The sequence below is a fragment of the Grammomys surdaster genome, unplaced genomic scaffold (assembly GCF_004785775.1).
Source record: "Grammomys surdaster isolate TR1022 unplaced genomic scaffold, NIH_TR_1.0 126036, whole genome shotgun sequence".
NCBI lineage: Eukaryota > Metazoa > Chordata > Mammalia > Rodentia > Muridae > Grammomys > Grammomys surdaster.
The window spans coordinates 3037186-3058610 of record NW_021620849.1 but is presented as its reverse complement, the minus strand read 5'-3'; the positions used below and the strand labels follow the sequence as shown (position 1 = coordinate 3058610).

The window sequence follows — 21425 nt, the reverse complement described above, 5'->3', positions numbered from 1 at the left end:
CAAGTGGTTTTATGCAGTGCTGGGATTAAAGCCCGGGTTTCATGCCTGCCAGGCAAGCACCTTACCTACTGAGCTGCATCCTGGTTCAGGAGGCATTTTTTTTTTCTTATGAGAGAAAAAGGTCAATTAATCGATAAGATATTGACAATATATTAATAAAATGTGTACAGTTCCTGGTTATATGTCTATGTACCACTTGAGGCCAGAAGAGGGTGTCAGATCTCCTGGGACTGATTGGCTTACAGATGGTTTTAAGCCTCCTGTGGGTGCTAGTAATTGAACCCAGGTCCTCTGAAAGAGCAGCCACTGCTCTTGACCCCTGAGCCATCCCTCCAGTTCCCATGCATATTTAATTACATTTATTTATTTATTATTTAGAGTATGTATGTGTGTGCCTCCGTACTCGTGCAGGGGCTAGACTTAGGTTGTAAGCTTTACTGGGAAGCTACTCAGGAGGCAAATTTTTAACTCTTTTCCCCAATTATATATCAAAGTAAAACCATAGTATACTCTGTGAACACTTAATACTGATTTATCAAATGTGATAATTTAGTTGTATTGGAAAAATGGAAGCAGAGAAAACCTGTAAAAATTTGGCCTAAACCAGTGAAACATCTTTTTTTGATAAGAGAAGGTGGAACAGTCTGGAAGGTTAAACCTGACACAGGCAATAAGGTTACAGGGTCATTCTCAGTGGAAACAACTTTCTAAAAGCATAAACCTCTATACTTACACCGAGTAATTTCACACAATTTATTTACTGGATTAAGATTTACGGTGGTGTGGCTGGGTGGTAGAGACTGGCCTATCACATGCAAGATGCTGCATTCACTGAAGAAAATTACACAAGTTAAGTATGAGAAGACTGGAAACAGAGCGAATGCACTTCAAGTATTTGACAGCCACTGGTGCTGTGCTCAGGCTGAAGGGTCAGTGCATTTAGGATCTAACCTGGTGTCCTTCAGGACCTCGAAGGCTGAAAAATTAGAATTACATTTCCTAGATGACCTTGCAGCTAGGATTCTGGGCACAATTTTGTCATTATTTTCCTTTTTTTTTTAAAGGTTTTATTATTTATTTATTTATTTATTTATTTATTTATTTTTCATTACATGTAAGTACACTGTAGCTGTCTTCAAACACCCCATAAGAGAGCATCAGATATCATTGTGGATGGTTGTGAGCCACCATGTGGTTGCTGGGATTTGAACTCATGACCTCTAGAAGAGCAGTCAGTGCTCTTAACCACTGAGCCATCTCACCAGCCCTTGTCATTATTTTTCAATCCTACAAGATCAGTAAATTGGAGGCTGGAGAGACGGCTCAGTGATTAAAAGCACTTGCTTCTCTTTCAGAGCAGCACAGTTCAGTTCCCAGCACTTATGGTCAGGCAGCTGAGCTGCCTATAAGTTGAGTTTCCAGGGATCCAATGTCCTTTCCTTGTGCTTGTGTGCATGTGAGCACACGAATAAGCAAATAAAGACTAAACAGTAAAAAGGAAAAGATAAGAGAACAGAAGAGGAATGAGTAGGTGTGTGTTGTGTCTGCAGGGAGGGCTACGGTGGTGGAGTCCCGAGCTCTCTCGGCGGGTTCTCACGATGGTCAGGCAGGAGTCGCTTCCCTGTGGTGGGATGCATTCTAGGAGCACCCATGGCTGCATGAACTTCAGGTAGTACTGAGTCCTCACCATATGCTTTCCTTTATCATTGGTACCTCAGCTCTTAGCAGCTTCAGCACACACCTCCCTGCCCTTAAGACTTTTACCTTTTAACGTTAAAAAAGCAAAAAGGCAAAGCTCTTTATGACTTCTGTTTGGTGCAGCTGAACTGCCAGCGTCACAACTCCTGGGCTTTCTTTTTGTACCCACCCCCTACCAGGGGACAGGGTCTCATGCAGTCCAAACTGCTCTCAAGTTGGCCAGGTACCTTAGGTCGGCCTTGAACTTCTGCATCCTACCTCCCAAATGCTGAGATTATAGATGTGCACCACCATGACTGGCCAGGGCTTTTTTTTGTTTTGTTTTCCCTTAAAGATTCTGTCCTTAAATTATGCACGTGGGTATGTACTTGTGAGTACAGATACCTGGCTACACCAGAGGCCTTGATCCCCTTGAGCTACATATAGCCAGTTTCGAGCCACCTGACTTGGGTGCTGGGACCTAACTTGGGGTCCTGTACAAGAGCAGAAGTTCTTAAACACTGAGCCATCTCTCCAATCCCTAGGGCGTTTGTTTGTTTGTTTGTTTTGTTGTTTTGTTTTTGTTTTTTGAGACAAGGTTTCTCCTTATAGCCCTGTCTGTCCTGGAACTCACTCTGTAGACCAGGCTGGCCTCGAACTCAGAAATCCACCTGCCTCTGTCTCCCAAGTGCTGAGATTAAAGGCGTGCGCCACCACTGCCCGGCCCTAGGGCTTTATTCTTAAAGTTTTATCATATTTATTGTGCCCGTGTGGACAGACAGCAGAGATCATCTTTTAGGAGCCGGTCAGTTTGGCAGATGCCAAGCTTACATGGCAAGAATTTTTTCCACTGATTCATTTTGCAGAAGCCCAGCTAGGGCTTATTTATTATTATTTGAACATTGTTATTTAGTGTGTGTCTGTGCATGTGCATGCTTGTGTGTATGTGTGTGTAGGTAAATTACTTGGGTGAAGGTCAGAGGACAACTTTTAAGAGTTGGGTCTGTCCTTCTTGCATGTGGATCCTGCAGATTGGATTCAGGATGTTAGGCCTGGTGGCAGTGCCTTTACTCACTGAGGCACCTTGCTGGCCCCCAGCTGGGGCTTTTTTATTAGGTGAAATAAAGGTGAAGAAAGCATATTATTATGGCAGTTGATCTACTACCAGAGATGCTACTAAGTGACCAAACAGGCAGATGATCTGCGGGGCAGGGGTATGCCAGGCCAGCGGATACCTCCCACCCACTGTGAGATGACACAAAGTTTCATCATGCTGCTCAGGTTGGCAAGCAGTGTAAAAACTCATGAATTATTAATTTTTTGGAATGTCCCACTTAATATTTTTAGACTACGGTTGATGGAGCGTAATTGAAACCTTGGAAATGAAACTGTGGGTGGGGAGTCCTCCTCCTGTGTGTTTTCAGAGCTGCTACATGTAGCTCAGTGTAGTGACAGCTTTCCCAGCTGGCTTCCGATTTCAAGAGAGGAAGTGGTTCCTTTGCTGCCTCATTTCTGCTGCCAAGCGCTGTATCAGAGTCTGTTATCAATCAGCTCTCCAAACAGGGCTTTCAGCAGCTCCTTCACTACTTGAACTCGCTAGAGATTCATACTTTATTTGGTTTTGTTTGTTTGTTTGCTAAGATGGTGGGGAAGGGGGGATGACTCACTCTGTAGACCAGGCTGGCCTCAAAATCACAGAGACCCCAAAGGCCTTTGCTTCCCAAGTACTGCTATTACCGGTGTGTGTGACCATGCCAGGCTTTTTTTTTTTTAAAGATTTATTTTTGATTATATTTAATCATGTGATTATATTTAATCAGGCGCATGCACACATGGGTGCAGGTGCCTGTGGAAGCAAAGTCATCATATCCTCTGGAGAGGGAGTTATAGGTGGCTGTGAATGCCCAATGTGGGTGCTGGGTATCAACCTCAGGTCCTCTGAAAACATAGCAAGCACTCTTACCCACTGAGCTGTCTCTCCAGCCTGTGTGCACTTGTTTTATTTATTTTTTTTTAAAGACAGGTTTTCACTGTCTCAAAGACAAGGTGGCCCAGAATGACCTTTAACTTGCAGTCCTCCTGCCTCCACCCTCCAGGTACTGAGATCTCAGGTGTATGACACCATGTCCAGCCTGGTTCAGTTGTGTGAAACTGAACTCAGTATGGCATAAAAGAGGAAAGTAACATGTAAAGAAAAAGCATGGATAGGCTGGAGGGATGGCTCAGTGGTTAGCACTTACTGCTCTTGCAAAGGGTCAGGGTTCAGTTCCCAGCACCCACATGGCAGCTCACAACAAACCATCTGTAACTCCAGCACCAGGGGTCTAAGGCCACTTTCTGGCTACCAAGGATTCCTGCACACAGATCCTGCACATAAACTCATGCGAGCACACACACACACACATATAAAAATCAAGAAATAGAAAACAAGAAAAAAAGCATGGTGGATAGGACAAACACACCAGACACATAAGCCTAATTATAACAGAATAATCCAGGGACTGGTGGGCTGGCTCAGTCGGTGAAGGTGCCTGCCACCAACCTAAGTGAGAGGCAAGGGACTGAAGAGAAGAAGCAGAGAGCCGACTTCTGCATGTTGTCCTCTGGCTACCACAGAGTCAACTTAATGAATGTGAGCCCCCCCCTCTCTCTTTCCTTCCTTCTCTCCCTCCCTTTCTCCCTCCCTCCCTTTCTCTCTCTCTCACATACACACTAAACAAATAAATGTAAAAAATCAACACATATAAAACAATTGCAGGAAATACAAAGGTTGCACATCATGGCTACCAATTATTTTTGGTTTTGTTTTTGAGACAAGGTCTTCATATAATCTGGGCTGGCTTCATTCTCAGTGTGTAGCCAAAGAGGACCTTAAACTACCGATCCTCCTGCCTCCACCTCCCAACTGCTGGAATTATAGGCACTTGCCATACTGCCCAGCCTCATTTTTGTATAACTTTTAAACATAAAACTTCTTATCCCACATATAGTAACTGGACTAATAAATCACACACAGTAACAGCAAGAACAGTGTAATCAGTATATGTATGCTAATTTTGAAAGACATGAACAGTAGACATCATCAACATAGTTCTTTTTTATGGAGACAAAAAAGAATGAGGTGGCTTTTTTTTTTTTATAAACTCCAAGCATATGAAGCAAAATGACTTTTTAAAAGTTTTATTGTGTATGTGTGTGTTTAGGTATGTGCTTGCCACAGCCTGAGTGTGGAGGTCAGAGGACAACTTTCAGGAGTCAGTTATCTCCTTCCACATGAGTCATTTAGCTAGTCCCCAAATACCTTTTAAATTTTATTTACAGTGCTGGAATCAAACCCAAGGGCTTAGGGCTTGTCATACAAGCCCTCTACAGCTGAACACCATCCCCAGGCCCTGCAAAAATGTTTTGATGGTTTAATCATGGGGTGCGTGGGTGTTATTGATGTTATTTTCTGTACTTCTCCGCATGTCTCTAATACGTCCTAATTTACAAAACACAGTCATGCTCAACACTCTCCAGGACATCTTAGTGTACAATTATGTTGGAAGCAGCTTCTGGGCTGAAAAGGGGGAAACCTGATGAGGCAACTTGCTGTTTTAAAACAGCGAAGTTGAAAGGACTGGAGAGATGGCTCAGTTAAGAGTACATACCGCTCTTGCACAGGACCTGCGTTTGGTTCCTAGACCAGTGGGATCTCCGTGGCTGCCTACACGCACATGGACATATGTACATAGCCACACTGGGGGATGTGGGCAGTGGTACCCAGCGGCTCTCACACATTGACGCGGCTTAGCTTTGCCGATGGGATGTAGGTGTGAGAAGTCCCGAAGCTGGCTGGGGATCCTGGGCTCGGTCGGCTCGCCGGAGGCCGGGCTCAGCGGCCGAGAGGCCGGGCTTCGGGCCCGGAGGCCGGGCGGGCCGCGCCGAGGGCGGAGCCGGCGCGCGGGGGCGGACCTCGGCGCGCTCCCGGCCGCTCGCTGGCTCTGGGGCCGCGGTGGCTCCTCTGCCGGGTCGCGCCGGAGGACAGGCTTCGGGCGGCGGCTTGGGCGGCCTGAGGACCGACCGGGTGGGCCGAGCGGCGGAACCCCGCGCCTGCCGTCTGCCTAGCCCGCTAGCGCGGGGCGCGCGCCATGGCCGCCTCGCCCGGCTCGGGCAGCGCCAACCCGCGGAAGTTCAGTGAGAAGATCGCGCTGCACACGCAGCGGCAGGCCGAGGAGACGCGGGCCTTCGAGCAGCTCATGACCGACCTCACCCTGTCCCGGGTGAGCTCCGGGGCCGGCGCGGGCGGTGCGGGTGGGTCCGCGCGGCGGAGGAGAGGTCGCCGGGCCGAGGCGGCGGTGGCGGGGCCGGGCGGGGGCCGCGGGTGGGGAGCGGGGCCGGAGCGGCCTCAGTTCTGGCCGGCCTGACGACACCAAATGCGGCTTGCCATCTCGGTGGACGGGCCTTCGGTGCAGTGAGCTGGAAACGGCTGAGCCCGGGGAGGCGGGCAGCGGGACCGGGCGGCCTAAGCGGGAGGATGACCCCGAGAGGAAATCGCACACAGCTGCAGCTGCACCTCGGAGGCCGGACCGAGGCGCGCCTAGTTCGGGCGGTGCGGCTTCTCCGTGGACACCCACCGCCAGCGAGCCCCTGACTGTCGGCGTGGAAGGCCTCGGGGGCCCGAGGGGCGCACATCCTCCCCGAGGGGCTGCACGCACAAGTGAATCGACGGCTGCCTCCTGAGTGGCAGGGGCCCTTGGTACCACGATGTGATTCCGTGGCTTTCCCACTTTCGCCTCTTGGAGGTGCTTTACGTGGTCCGATGATGCGTTTGTTCAGCATCAGATATTTAGTGAGAACTGACAGGGTATCTAGCGCAGATGGTGACCGCGGAGGGACCCAGAGGAATGAGTAAGAGCGAGTCGGGACAAACACCTGGGAGGCTAGACAACTGGAGCAGACGGACGGCAGGGGATGGAGACAGCAGGAGTGTCTGTGCAGACCGCAGAGGGTCAACGTGAGTGGGCAGCCTTGAGGATTCGGAGTGCTGGCCTTGAAGGCACGTTGTCAGATGGGGGAGGCTGTGAAGATGCTGGGGGTGGGCAGCTGGAAGGAGCTGTGAGAGCAGATTGCCAACTGGTTGTTGCCCTGCTTCCTGCGGTGCACAGCCGTACTGTATTTTGGCCACCATAGTGTCTGTGACTTGAAAAAATTTTTTTTTTGTAGTCAGGGTTTAAATTGGCAGTTTTTTTCTTTTAACATAAATTTATAACATAAACTAAATTGACTTACTTTAAAAATTAAGAGACCTGGAAACACAATCTCGAGTGTTACCATCCTCAAGTGGATTATGAACTCTATTTTGCTCTAATACAATTCACACCACTCACTGTGACAGCCCCCTACGCCGAGACCATTCATCATATTTATATAATGTTATCTTTTGGTGTGGTAAGGAAGAGCCAAGTGAACTGCTTTCATTCTCAATGCACTGAACCAAGGAAAAAAAAAGAATATTTGAGAGATAAGTGATAGATGGAATATACAGATAGATACAGAAGGCTGAAGATTTCAAGGAAAAAATGTCCTTCTGCCCTGATCGGTTTTACTGCTTACCAGTTGGCATCTACAGGCCTGTACATTTTGTAACCTTGATTAGACCGAGCTTGACAAGCTAAGGACGTTATAGAAGAGTTGTGGGTAAAAGCCATGGATTAGCGTAAGGCCTGTGCTGTGATGTCTTGAGGCATACTTTATGCACACATACATGCGCTTTAAGTGTCTGTATAGCTAGAGTTGATCCAGTCACTCGTGCGATTTTTGAGGCCCCCTTTAAATCATCCCCCGTGGTGAGGTAGGTCCTGAGTAATGTACAGATTATTTTTATTCTTCTGAGACAAGGTTGTGCTCTGTAGCCCGACTAGCTTGTAGCTTGACATCCCTTTTCCATAGTTGATAAATGGGGTTACAGGCATGCACCATTGTACCTACTTCAGATTTTTAAAAACAACAAAAAAAATCCTCACAGATCCTTCGAGTTCATTTAGTTTTGATTTTACTCGTGCAAATCATTATGTTCGCACATAATCTTGGGTATGAAGTTCATTGGGTAGAGCTTCGATTCTATGTGTGCAACCAACTGAAGGTTACGAATGCAATAAATCCAAGTAAAATTTCATGTATTATGATAAATGCTATTTTGATGCACAGAACTCAGATTCTCTATGTGATACGTTGAATTTAATGAGCCTGATCAACTGCGGCTTATAAGCTAATCCAGTTGCTATTTCTGCTAATTACTTCAGGCTTATGTTGCTTTGCCTCGTACCTGGGACAGGGAGTCATTTGCATGTTAGTTCAGCTTGTGTTTTCTCCTGTGTTCAAACAGACGCTCGTGACGACACTGAATGTGCCTCGGTATTTTTTACTTATTTAGTATTTTAAGGGATTATCTTCCCAAAGAAGTCATAGAATGAAACACTTCTCATAAAGAACTCCTGGGTCCTCAAATGCAAGTGGATTCCCATTTGGAGAATAGTCCATTAGTTCACAGAGGGTAATCGGATGGCTAGTAGATTGACTTTGCCTACTGCATGTTAATTGATGGGTAGGTACTGTGACTGATCTAGGTATCATTTCTCCTTAGCCTGTGTTGAGTTTCAGCTGCTCAGTGTAATCACGGCCAGTCTTTTAGGGCTGACTTGAACACTACTACTTTCAGGGTAGACACGAGGTTCTAGATCAGTGGTTCTCAACCTGTGGGTTGACTCCCACAGGGGTGACTCTGATTGGAGCTTTATATTACAGTTCATAACAGTGGCACAATTACAGTTATGAAGTAGCAATGAAGTACTTTTAAGGTTGGGGGTCACCACAACATAAGGAGTTGTATTAAAAGGTTGCTGTGTTAGGAAGATTGAGAACCACGGCCCTAGATTTTGGAGCATTTTTTCTTTCCAGCTTTAATGTTTCAGCTTCATCAGTAAACAGCGTGGATTTGTTTGTGTGTTTGTTTGGTTGGTTGGTTTTGTTTTTTCTAGACAGGGTTTTTCTGTATAGCCCTGGATGTCCTGGAACTTTCTTTGCAGACCAGGCTAGCCTCGAACTCAGAGATCCATCTGCCTCTGCCTCCTCATTTATTCAGAGTACAGGTGTGCATCACCAGGCCCAGCTAGCAGAGAGACACTCTGGAAAAGGGAGTACTAGGAGGACTTGCCCATTGTGATACCTGGCTGGGATCTCCCGGTAAGAAGGAGGAAAGCGGAGGCAGGCCAGCTTGGGAACAGCTGCTGGGTTTTGATTCATTTCTATGCTGTTGGTAAGTTGGATGCTACCAGTATAGCTAACGGCCTGTTTATGATACGTGTGTTATGGGGGTGAAGACAGTTTTCTTAGTGTGCTCACTAAGTACTATGTCTGTAGTGTGTGCCTGGTGTTACTATGGTTGTTTGGGATGTTGTAGTGAGCAGGCAACAGTGCTTTCTGATGGGTGTTAAGATCCACTGAGGAAGACATTTAAGAAGTGAAGACCCATTTTGCTGAATGTTATAAAAAGGAAGTAGCTGGAGCTCTGGGCATGTGTAGCTAGAAGTCTTTGCCATTTCTGATCTGAAGGATCAATGGGTGTGGGGAGAGAATTCTGGGATATGTGTGGGAAGGGAGTGTGTTTCTGGCAGAATCCTACGGTTCAACAGGACAACTGGGAGAGAGATTTGAGGTTCTGGGGACACCACAAGGATCAGGTTGTAGATATGGGATTTGGGACCTGATCCTAGAGCAATAGTAGGTCATTGGAGAGGTTGAGCTCCTGGGTGGATTTGCATCTTAAAAGGATCCCTCTAGCCAGAATCTAAAAGGAGTGATGCTGTACAGCATGCTGTGGCAGGGCTCAGTGGCCTTGGCTAGTGGGAGTGAACAGGTCGATGCTTACAAAGTATAAGGTGCTTTGGAGGTTCCAGCAAGGTGAGAGGGAGTGCTGGAGGTGATTCCCAGGCTTTAGGCATGCCGTAGTCCTGGATGGATAATACTCTAGCAGGAGCAGAGTCCAGTTGTGAAGAGACGCTGAGTTTGAGGGGCTTCTGAGGCTCGGGAAGCATGTTCTAGCAGGCCGTTGTCTCTATGGACTTGGGCCTCAGAAGGGAAGGCTAGGTCTTCCTCCTATTTGGGGTTCTTTGGAGTTTAGCCACAGGAGATTGGATGCTTAGGAAGAGTTTGGAGACCACATACTACAGGGAGGGGACTGTAGTTCAGTTGCTAGGGTGTTTGCATCTGGTACTCCAAGTCTTGACTTGATCCCCAGCATACGTATTAGCGGCTCGTACCAGGAATCCTAGCACTTGGGAAGTTGAGGCAGGAGGATGAGAAGTGTAAGGTTATCCTCAGCTACACAGGGTATTTGAGGTTAGCCTACCCTACTTAAAACAAAGGACCCCCCCACCCCCACAAACTACAAACTGACTGGTAGCCTACACCCTATTTTTGGCTCTCTGACATATTTTTATTTTGCTTTCTGTGTGTGTGTCTGTGTGTGTGTGTGTGTGTGTGTGTGTGTGTGTGAGTGTGTGTCTATGTCTGTGTGTGCTCTTGATTTCTGTGTATATGTGTGTCTGTGTGTTCGTGCATCCACATGTTTGTGGAGGTCAGAAGATAACTGGCAGGAGCCAGTCTCTCCTTCCACCATGTGAGTCCTGAGGCCTGAACAGCAAACTATCTTTCCTTGCTGAGTCATCGTTTGCCACAGACCCCGCCATCCCTTTGGCATGCCTCATGATGCTCCAGATTGCTTTCATGACTTAGCTTCCCTATATCTATTTGACTTTGTCTCCCTGCTGTAAAGTGAAGTGTGAATAGGGCCTAGAAGCCAAAGAGCCCCGACATGAAGGGAAGGTAGGGGAGGGGGTGCAATCACAGAAGGCTAACGAGCAATTAGAACAGCAGGAAAAAAGCCAGGAGTAAAGAGGAGAGGGTGTCCACCAGCCGAGCCAGTACTGCTGTCTAGTTGTGTGCAGGCCATTAGTTGTGTGCAGGCCATCAGTTACTACTGTGTGTGCAGGATGCTGGGTGAAGGTGGATTGGGAGGCATGGGGAGATGGCTGGGAAGAGAGGGAAACTGGGAAACTTCAGGGTGCTTGGCTGTGAAGGGCAATTTATACTGATATATCTCAGGATAAACTCAGCATGGCCACCCTAAGTGTTGACTTGCCTTGAATAGTTGTGGAAAGCCGTTGTTTTCCTTTTGTTGTTGTTTTGTTTTTGTTTTCATTTTCATTTTTTTTTTTAAAAACTCAAGGTCTTACATAGCCTTAATAGTGGCCTCAAACTCACTATATAGTCAAAAATGACGTTGACCTCCAGATTCGAGGCCTCCAGATGTGCCTCCTCCTCCTCCTCCTCCTCTTCCTCCTCCTCTTCCTCCTCCTCTTCCTCCTCCTCTTCCTCCTCCTCTTCCTCCTCCTCTTCCTCCTCTTCCTCCTCCTCCTCCTCCTCCACCACCGCTGCCGCCTGTAGACTGCTAGGATTACAGGTATGTCCCACCATGACTAGTTTAAACGGCACTAAGGACTGGACACCAGGGCCTCATGTATGTAGGCACGCCCTCTCGCAGCTGAGCCACAACCCCAGCTCAGACCTTTTGCTGGTTTTCTGTTAAAACAAACAAGGGTGTGCTGTAGAGTGGTGAAGCCTTTGAGCCAAGAGTGGAGAGAAAGCCTGGGAAGACCAGGCTCAGGTTAAACCTGACTGCTGTCTGTGCCAGGCACGCCGGTCTCTTCACTAGTTATCTCAGGCAGTCTTCAAAGTGACCTCGTGCTTTATCTGTCTGGATTTTCCACCATTTGGGGGATGAGTAAACCTAGGCTTAGGAGAGTATCTTTACAAGGCTAGTAAGGGCGGAGCTAGGACTTGAATCTGGGTATCACATTGGGTATCTATGTACTCAAAACCCTTTCCCCTAGTAAAGGGGTGTGTCTGTCTGTCTGTGTGGGTCTCTGTGTGTCTGTCTGTCTGTCTATTTTTGTTTTCTCTATCACGTTTACTGATCTTTTCTCCTCCTCCACCTCCTGGAACTGAAGCTAAGAATCCTTACTTGCCAGACAAGGCCCTACCTCTCAGCCACTCCCTCCCCGAGTCCTTTCACACACCACATTGGGTGACCATAGCTTTCTACAAGGTCTTAAAGCTGTTAACTTAAGTCTTGTAAGTTAGCCCTTCTTAAAAATTACTCCTGGAGAGACGGCTCAGTGGTTAAGAGCAGTGCGTGTTCTGCTCTTGCAGAGGACCCAAGTTTGGTTCCCAGCATCCGTAGCTAATAACCGGCCCTCACTCCAGCTCCAGGGGATCCTGTGAGCTTTTGAACTTTGTAGGCACCTGTGCTCATGCATATACATTCCCCGAGACAGATATATACATATACCCATAATTCAAAATAAAATAAGTATTTAAAAACTTTCTCCTGACAAGTTGGGTTATTTGCACTTACGTACATACTAGAACTATCTTGTCAGTCTATAAAAACAAGCCTGGCTGGAAGTTTTATAAATTTTGTTTTTATTTGTGGCTGGAATTTGAGCCCAGGGACTGTGGTTTGTTAAGCTGTGCTCTGCCACTGAGCTATCCTCCCAGCTCCCTGATGGGGTTTTGATTAGGATTGTGTTGATCATTGTGAGACTTTCTCAGAGAAGAATTAGTATGGCTTCTACCTCATTTATTCAGTCATTAGAAGACATTTTACTGAAGTTTGTGACCTTAGGCCAAATTTTGCTATTGACTACTACTGGGTGAGGTAAATAAGGAAAATGAATGGAAGGGCCAGCAATAGATGGCAAATGGTAGCTAATTCTTACCATAGTGGTGGGTAACAGGGTGTAGTGAGGCCTGAGGCAAACAGGACAATTAAGGCCCTGGGCAAAAAGCAGGCTGTGTTGTGTCCTGCAGGAATATGAGTTTAGGGCTAATAAAATGGCTCTGCCGGTAAAGGTGCTGTCAGCTTCCTGTCTTGAATCTAGTCCCCAGGACCCATGGGGGAGGGAGATAACCAACTTTCATAAATCACTTTCTGACTCCTTCTTACACTCATGTGCATGCATGCACACACACGCGCGCACACACACACACATGAATAGGTTTAATGTTGTTTGCTCTTTCAGATAAGAAAGTTAGAAATCTGGATTTTATATAGTCTTTCAAGTTCTAAAATTGAAATTGAAAACACTGCCCAAGTTAGAACTCCCTAGGCTGCCAGCCTGTGACCTCTGCCTTAGTCTGGTTGTATTTTAGACTTTATTTTCATCATCTGTAAACATGGAGGTGTTAAATTCAGTCTCAGATTTCTTTCTAGTTTAATGATTCAAAATTTCAAAAGTGGAAAGTGTCAAAGTAACCGAAAGGTTTTAGAGGTAGCGGAGAAATGGTAGCCAGAGAGCTCGTCCGGGTCTCCATGGTTCACATAACACCACACATTTTTTTCTCTTCATCCTTATTGCTGTTGTGAAGGGCACGGGATGACTTGGCTAACCACACAAGAGCTGGCTCTGGGATCACGCGGTCTCTGAAGGCTCCGGAGATTGGCTCCTCCAGAGGGCGAGCGGTTGTGAGTTGTGGGGTCCTTAGAGAGGGCCTTAAGTTCAGTTAAAGGCAGGTCCCTAGCTAGCTTTATAATTAAGCCTGACTGATGTGTCAAGGCTTTTGGTTAAGGGGTGAAGCCTCTGTGTGACTCTCGGAAGTGAGAGACTTTGGCATGTGTGTATGGTTGTGAGCCTCTGCCTGGCATGGTGTGTAGCACACAGTTAAGATTTCATAAATGAGTAGATGGACATGAGTAGATGGACTCAGCGACTCTTTGAAGAAGGAACGGAAGGCTTTATATGTAGATCAAGGTAATCAAGAGTCGTGTCTGAGCATTTTAAGGCTTGTGAGTCACATGCTTCTAGCGTAAGTGCATTCAGAATATTAACTGGGAAGCTGACCTTACTCTGAAACTTGGCTCATAGGCAGAAATAGCATACTGAATCTTCAAGGTTGACTCTGAGATCAGAGTTTTGATTAGTATGTTATAACATATAATTAATGTATCTCCCTCTACAGCATGTTTGAGAGCTCAAGTACCGCGATTATAATGAAGTTAAAGACACTCAAGGGCTTTAAAGCTTACAAACAAACATGTGCACTTATTTTTTGAATATGCATATTAAATTAAGAAATATTATCATATCTGGGATTTCTCTCAGGGTGCCAAGGGTGGTGGAGGAGACGGTGGCCAGGCTTCATCTCAGTTAGTAATCACAGAAGCTGAGGATAGACGGATGGGTCTCATCCCCGTGGTCTCTAGCTTTTGTGTACCTGAAAGCTTTCATAGTAGACAGTAATAAGTTAGGGACTCATAGAGTCCACCGTGTATCTGTCTTTCAGACTGTAAATAGCTTGGCCATTGAATTTTCTTGTCATAATTTCCTTACTACCATACTTTCATAGTATTTATATTGTATTAGATACATTTTAGTAATTACTTTTTAAATTTTATGTGTATGTGTGCCTCTGAGAGTTCATGTGCACTATGTGTGTGCAAGTGCTCTTGGAGGCCCTAGAAGTGAGATCACAGGATGGGTGTGAGCTGCCTGATGTGGATGCTGGGACTCGAACCTGGATCCTCTGTAGAAGCAATACAGGTTCTTAACTGCTGAGTCATCGCTCCAGCTCCTACACTGTATTAGATATTTTAAATAATAATACGATCTTTCAGTGAGAAATGGAAACAGGAAAAGAGCATGGTAGAGATGTGGGCTTCGAGGACAGCAGCTGTGGCTTGGCTTTGGGCAGGACACTGAACTTCTCTGTGTCCTCAGGTCCATAAATGCAGGCAGGGCAACCTCCCTGCATTACTGTGGAGAAAGCTAGGGGGTAAACTGGACTAGGTATCTGAGGACAATCCCTGGTCTACCCTAAGGGCTCAGGGCTGGCATATTTTATAATTATTACTTTAAATTTACTGTTTAATTATTTTTTAATTAGAGAGGGACAGAGTAATGGAAGGACAAAAGTCTGTTTCAGAGATCTCTCCATGACCTTTTCCCTCTCCTATATGAATTATAAGTGCCAAGTTTATATAAATATACAGTTAACTCATTATTTTAGGAGGATAACTCATGAAGATCAGGCTGGCTCACTTTATGGTGTTGAAGAACTATAGCCAACTGATGGCCCTTTGAAAAGTAAAGAACAAGGCTATTAAATCTGTGGGCTACTGTTGGATGCCTGTTGACTTGGCCTCTTTTATTAAATATTTTTATTATAAATTTGTGTGTGTGTGTGTGTGTGTGTACCTGTGGATGTATGCATGCTCGCATGCACTCTTGCACACAGCATGTGTATGGAGATCAGAGGACACCTTGCTAGAGTTGGTTCTCCCTTTCCACCCTGTGATCCTGGGATCACGCTCAGGTCATTGTGGCTTGGTGACAAGTTCTCCATTCCATTAAGTCATCTCTTCAGCCAGCTGTGGTCTTATTAGCTTTTATTAGAGATTAATAATCATTCCTTAGAACAAGTTATGATTTCAGGAAAAGAAATATTTTATAGCCGTTAAAAATAATCATTTGTGTGTGTGTGATCAGTATCATGTAAGAATAGGCTCATGATGTAAAGATGCAAGATGCTATGTTGGTTGAGTGTTGTAGTGCATACTGGCTATCCCAGGACTTGGAGAAGAGAGGTGGTGATGGGAGGGAAGTGAGAGGTGGGGACAAGTAGCAGGAGTTAAAAGGCCAGCCTCTGGTACATTGTCAGTTTGAGGCCAGCCTGACTACATGAGGCTCCAGCTGGAGAGAGAGAAAGACAGAGAAAAAGAGAGAGAGAGAGAGAGAGAGAGAGAGAGAGAGAGAGAAGAGGGGGGGGAGAGAGAGAACAACCAACCTTCTGGCAAGTTCTGTCTATGCTATGATCCCTTGTACATAGAACACTGGGGAAGCCTGTGGAGAAGGAAGGAAAACAGTGAGCTTGGTTCTTAGACAGTAGCTTAATTTTCTTTAAGAAAGGTTTTTATTGTTAAAGACTATGCCTGCATGCCTACATATCATGGTGTACAGGACATCTGGAATATTCATAAATTCTTTCTAAAACTTATAAATTAAAAAAAAAACAGAAAGGAGATGGGCTGTGGTGGTGCATGCCTGTAACCTTACTACTTAGGAGTTAGAAGGAAGGATCAGGACCCTCGGCTACATAGGGAGGTTGAAGCCATCCTGGGCTGTTCGAGACCATGTCTCAAAACCAAACCCAACCGAAACAGAACCCAGAAAGCTCTGGAAACCTGAAGGTTGTGGGCACTTAAGTAGAAAAAGAAATCAAAACCAAGATTTTTTGGTTTTGTTTTTTTTTGGAAAGACAAACGTGAATCATTTTTATTAGTAATCCATACATCGAAATATATCTGGGAATGTGTTCTGATTACAGATTGAGTAACACTGTTCTCATTATTAACATACAGTATGTCCATTTACAAGACCAGTATATTTAATGTATACAGACTACACATTCTAGAACTCATGCCTTTTAAAGCAGCACATATATTTGCGTATGTTTTCCAGACTTTGTTTCACAAAATTCACCTTCTTTTTCTATTATTTAATTTTTTTATTTATTCACTTTACACCCTGCTCACTGTTCCTCTCCTGGTTACCCCCTCCCACAGACCTCCCCCTGCCCATGATTTTTGTTTTTGAAGCATTCTATAAAACACTGTATTTGGATGCCTCTTTCAGATTTTGCTGAACAGTCGTGAACATTCTCAATCTCCTTCTGTTTCCAGGTTCAGTTTCAGAAGCTTCAGCAGCTGCGCCTTACACAGTACCACGGGGGATCCTTACCTAATGTGAGCCAGCTGCGGAGCGGTGTGTCAGACTTCCAGGTATTCCACTTGCTGGTTTTCGTGATGCCGAACAGAGTGTAAGGTGATAAGCCCTGAACAGATTAGTTAGAAGAATAGCCTGGGTCTAAGTGCAGTTCAGTCTTCTGGGAAGTCCCTCAGTGTATCCTTTCAGAGTGTCTGCCTGTGCAGGTGATGTTACTTCACAGTGAGTCAGAGGCTGAGAATCCAGATGAAATGTGTGAAGAGAACTTGCCTCGAACGTACGAGACCCTGGGCTCCATCCTCGGTATCACCAGAAAACAAAACAGAACACTCCAAACTGTAGCTTGAACCACATGTTTACATTAGAGTTTTCTAGTAGTCACACTAAAGGAAAATAAACTGGTGAAATTAAATGTAATATATTTTAAACAAAAGGTATTTATTTTAAAATGTATTGTTATTGTATGGATGTGTGTGATGTGTGTATGTCTGTGGGTATGGTTGTGCATGTGTGTGGAGGTCAGAGGATCTTTCCACTCCACCCCTGAGACAGAGTCTCTGTATAGCCCTGGCTGTCCTGGAGCTCACTACGTAGACCAGGCTGGCCTCAAACTTAGAAGTCTGCCTGCCTGTGCCTCCCAAACACCGGGATAAAGGGTGTGCGTCGCATGTACAGTTTCAGAGGACATCTTTGAAGAGTCAGTTGTCTCCTACTGTGGGTTCTGGGACTCGAACTCAAGCCTCAGGCTTTCACAAGTGCTTCTGCCTGTCAAGGTCCTGCTGGCCCTTGCTTAGGTTGTTTGAGATAGAATCTTGCTATACAACTCTGGTTACTCTGGAACTTGTGAAGACCAGAGTGGCTTTAGAATTGTCGTGCTCCTCCTACCTGTACCTCTCCTGGGTGCTGAGATGACACTCTCCACGGTGTCTGGCTTGTTTTGAGACATGGTCTTACTGTGTAGCTCAGGCTAGTCTTGAGCAGCTAAACTACATAGCTGAAGATGACTTTGACCTTCTTATCCTCCTGCCTCTGTCTCCAAAGTGCTGGGGTTACAGGCATGTGTCAGCATGCCCAGCTTAATTTAAATAATTTGAATACTTATTTAACCCATACCATCAAACCATTTCAACATGTAGCCAACATACAAAACATACACTAGTTCCTATATTGTTTTTGTGCTGAGTCTTTGGAGTCTGTTGTATATTTTACACTTAAAGCACACCTCAGTCCTAACTACCCATGTCACTAGATTTCTGTGGCTGACGATGGCCTCACTGTGCAGGTGGGTCAGAGGAGCAGATAACAGTCTCGATGCCCTGAGATTAGTGCAGGCTCGTAGCTATAATCATTTACCAGAAAAGCCTTATTCGAAACAATGTGGAATTAGTGTTGCAGACAATAGTGTCGGCTACTGCAGGTAAGATCTGAGTTAGACCTGGTCTGTTGTCCTAGCCACAGAAAAGTTAGAAGCCTGCTATTTCTTTTTAATTTATTATTTTATGCGCATTGGTGTTTTGGCTGCATTTATGTCTGTGTGAGGGTGTTAGATCTTGCAGTTACAGACAGTTGTAAGCTGCCATATGGGCACTGGGAATTGAACCTGGGTCCTCTGGGAGAGCAGTCAGTGCGCCCAATCACTGAACCATCTCTCCAGCCCCGAAGCCTGCCATTTCTAATTAAACAAGTTAGGATTTGATATTACAGTTGAGATATAAACTTTGTGGTGAAGCATTATAACTCTGCTTTTGGATACTCCTCCATTTTATTTTTGGGATGTGTCTATGTGGTGTGTGTGTGTGTGTGCGCGCGCATGCGTGCGCTCACAGTAATGGTCATGGGCACACAAAGGTGTTGTCAGCTTTTGACATGTGTCCTGAGGATTTGAGCTCAGGTGCTTATGCTTGCACTGTGACTTCTTACCCACTGGGCTGTCCTCCTAGCCACACCTCCCCCAGTTTTAAAGGTAGGTCTTCTTTGTTGAGGAAACTGGGGGGGGGGTGTCACTGTTTTTATAATATCCAAAATATTGTGGAGCATTTCGGATTTCTGCTCTTAAAGATCTTTTTGTGGGTCTGTGTTGGGGGGCGTGCATCTGTGGTGAGTATGTGCGTTTGTATGTTAGTCTGTGCACAAGCATGTCATTGCACACATGTGGAGGTCAGAGGGCAGCCTCAGTTATTAGTCTTCCCATCTGTCTTGTTTGAAACCAGGTCTCTGCTGCTGTGCACACCAGGCTAGCTGACCTGTGTGCTCTGGAGAGTCAGTCTCTTCGTCCCGTCTTACTCACAGAGTGCCGGGCTCACAGGCATGAGCTGTGTGTGTCGTGTCATGTGGATTCTGAAGCCTGAACTCAAGTCCTAGTGATTGTGTGGCAAATGCTTTACCCAGGGAGCCACTTCCCTGGCCCCGATGCTGGATTTTAAAATTAGAAATGCTAATTTAGTTTAGAAATAAAATATCAAAGACTCTAGTTAAGAGTTAATTCTTTGTTAATATTTGAGAAAACTGGAGTCTATTGCACTTCTGCTTTTAAGCATTCAGATTAAGGATACTTTTTTTTTACATTAAAAATTATTATTTTAGGCCGGGCGGTGGTGACGCACGCCTTTAATCCCAGCACTTGGGAGGCAGAGGCAGGCGGATTTCTGAGTTCGAGGCCAGCCTGGTCTACAGAGAGAGTTCCAGGACAGCCAGGGCTACACAGAGAAACCCTGTCTCAAAAAACCAAAAAAAAAATATATATATATTATTTTAAGCTGGTGTGGTGGCATACTTTAATCCCAGCACTTAAGAGGCAGAGGCAGGTAGATCTCTGAGTTTTAAACCAGCCTGGCCTACAGAGCAAGTTTTAAGACAGGCAGGCTACACAGAAAAACCCTGTCTCTAAACTTAAAAACGCAACAATAACAACAACAACAAACTAACTAAAAACAAATTATTTTGGGGAGCTAGAAATATGGCCCCGCAGTTAAGAGTACTTGCTGCTCTCTTAGAGGACCCATATCAGGAGTTTACAGCTGCCTGGAACTCCAGCTCCAGACAATCTGATTCTCTGTGAGTACCGTAAGCGTGTGGTGCACAGTCCTACACCCAGGCACACATGTATACACATAAGATAAACTCAGTCAGCCTTGTTAATCTGTTTGAGGACTTGGGAAGACAACACAATAGATAAAGTATTTGCTGTGTAAGTATGTCTTCGTACAACAAGAGAACCTACAGAAAAGCTGGGCAAGTATGGTAGCCACCAGAAATCACGGCACTGAGGAGGCAGAGGTGGCTTGTCTCACTGGTTGTGTTTGCTGTGCTCAGGCGAGAGGTCCTGCTTCAGTAAAGTGGAGCAGGGTTGAGGCAGACACCCAGTGTTAACTTCAGGCCTTCACATCTCCTGCTCATATGTGCCTGCATGCCCGCCCACCCACACATGTGCCTGTACCCATGTGAACATGGATACACATATGCACACACATACATTTGTCAAACGTGTTTTAATTTGTTTTTTGGTATATAGATAGCCCAGGCTGGCATCAAACGCTGTCCTCCTGCCTTGACCTCTGAGTGTTGGAACTGTAGGCTTGTGTCACCATGCACAGTCAGAGTATTGTTTGCAGCTAAAGATGCAGCTCTGTGGTCGAGCACCCGTCTTGTGCACACAAGGCCCTGTGTTGGGTTTCCAGAACAACATGGGCAGGAGGATTTGAGGTTCAAAGTCATCCTTGACTATTTAGCAAGTTTACGTACAGCCTGGAAACCCTGCCTCAAACCCCATGCCCCACCCCCTACCCCCCCCACCCCCCGCCCCCAATTATCCAGGCCAGTTATTTCGTAGAGTAATCCCAGTTGTTCCAGTTGCCTTTGGACACCTTCTGGTGCTTGAGATTGAACCCAGGGCCTCACATACAGCAGGCAAGCATCCTCCAACAGGCACTGCTGGCTTCAGCATTCCCCCTCCCTCCCCCCCATACACTGGGGCTTATGTCTATCTCTGTGATGAGATTCAGATGATGAATCTGTGGCAGGAATAGCTCAGAAGTGATGGTCCGATCCTATTAGACATGTGATTCCAGTTTGTCCTGTGACTGTGGGTGTGCCTTTGACCAACTACAATCGGTCTTTCAGGCTCTCCTCTCTGAAGTTGCTCTTTTCTTCTCTGTAGTGAACAACTGTTCTATGTATAACTACCTTAAACAGTCATTAAACTCCATTAAACTTTTCATTATAGACACACGCTCACAAATATATATATATATATAGTGATTAGTTCAGTGGGTTATGATCTGTAACTATTATTTTATTTTGATGATGATATGACCACTTATTAGGCCAGTAGGAGCCCTCTTCCAAATAGAAAATTTCTTAACAAATTGATATAAAAAGGGGAGTATTGGAGCACAGGTGTTCTTCCATTATCTTTTTTTTAAGGTATAGTTGTCTCTTTGGGGTATACAGCTCTATGCCATGGGATCACCGTCACAGTCACTGAGGTATAAAATAGGCCCTCACTGCAGAGTGACTGTCCCTTGTCATCATCCTCTGTCCTCCCTGCAGAGTGTCCTGTGGAGTCAGAAGGAAATGGTCCTTTGGTTTCTTGTTGCCTTTAACCAATCACAGTGGAGCCTCATCCATGTTGTTGCGTGCCCTTGTTTCCTGTGGCTGCCTGCCGGTACGAAGTACCACAACTTGGTGGCTTAAAATAGCAGAAATTCACTTCTCACAGCTCTCAGTCTGGGAGTCTGAAATCACGGGATTGGCAGGCCGAGCTCCCTCCCTCTGAGTGCTTGGGGAAATCTTTCCTTACATCTCCCTGGTGTTTTCCTTAGTAAAATCCTTGGTTTATAGCTCTGTTGCTGCCACCTGCACCTCTTTTGTCATGTGACCTTCCCATGTGTCTACGATTTCCTTGGCTGTAGGGCCACAATACTCTAG

General features: G+C 45.7%; 1 protein-coding gene across 1 annotated transcript in view; it reads left to right on the top strand.

Moving 5' to 3' along the window:
• Positions 1–5807: 5807 nt before the first annotated feature.
• The window catches only part of Crtc3 (CREB regulated transcription coactivator 3), a 104047-nt gene continuing 88429 nt past the window's right edge, over positions 5808–21425 (top strand). The window contains exons 1-2 of the mRNA XM_028754814.1: positions 5808–5939; positions 16457–16555. Of these exons, the coding sequence (XP_028610647.1) occupies positions 5808–5939; positions 16457–16555 (231 nt within the window). The remainder of the gene's footprint in view (positions 5940–16456; positions 16556–21425) is intronic.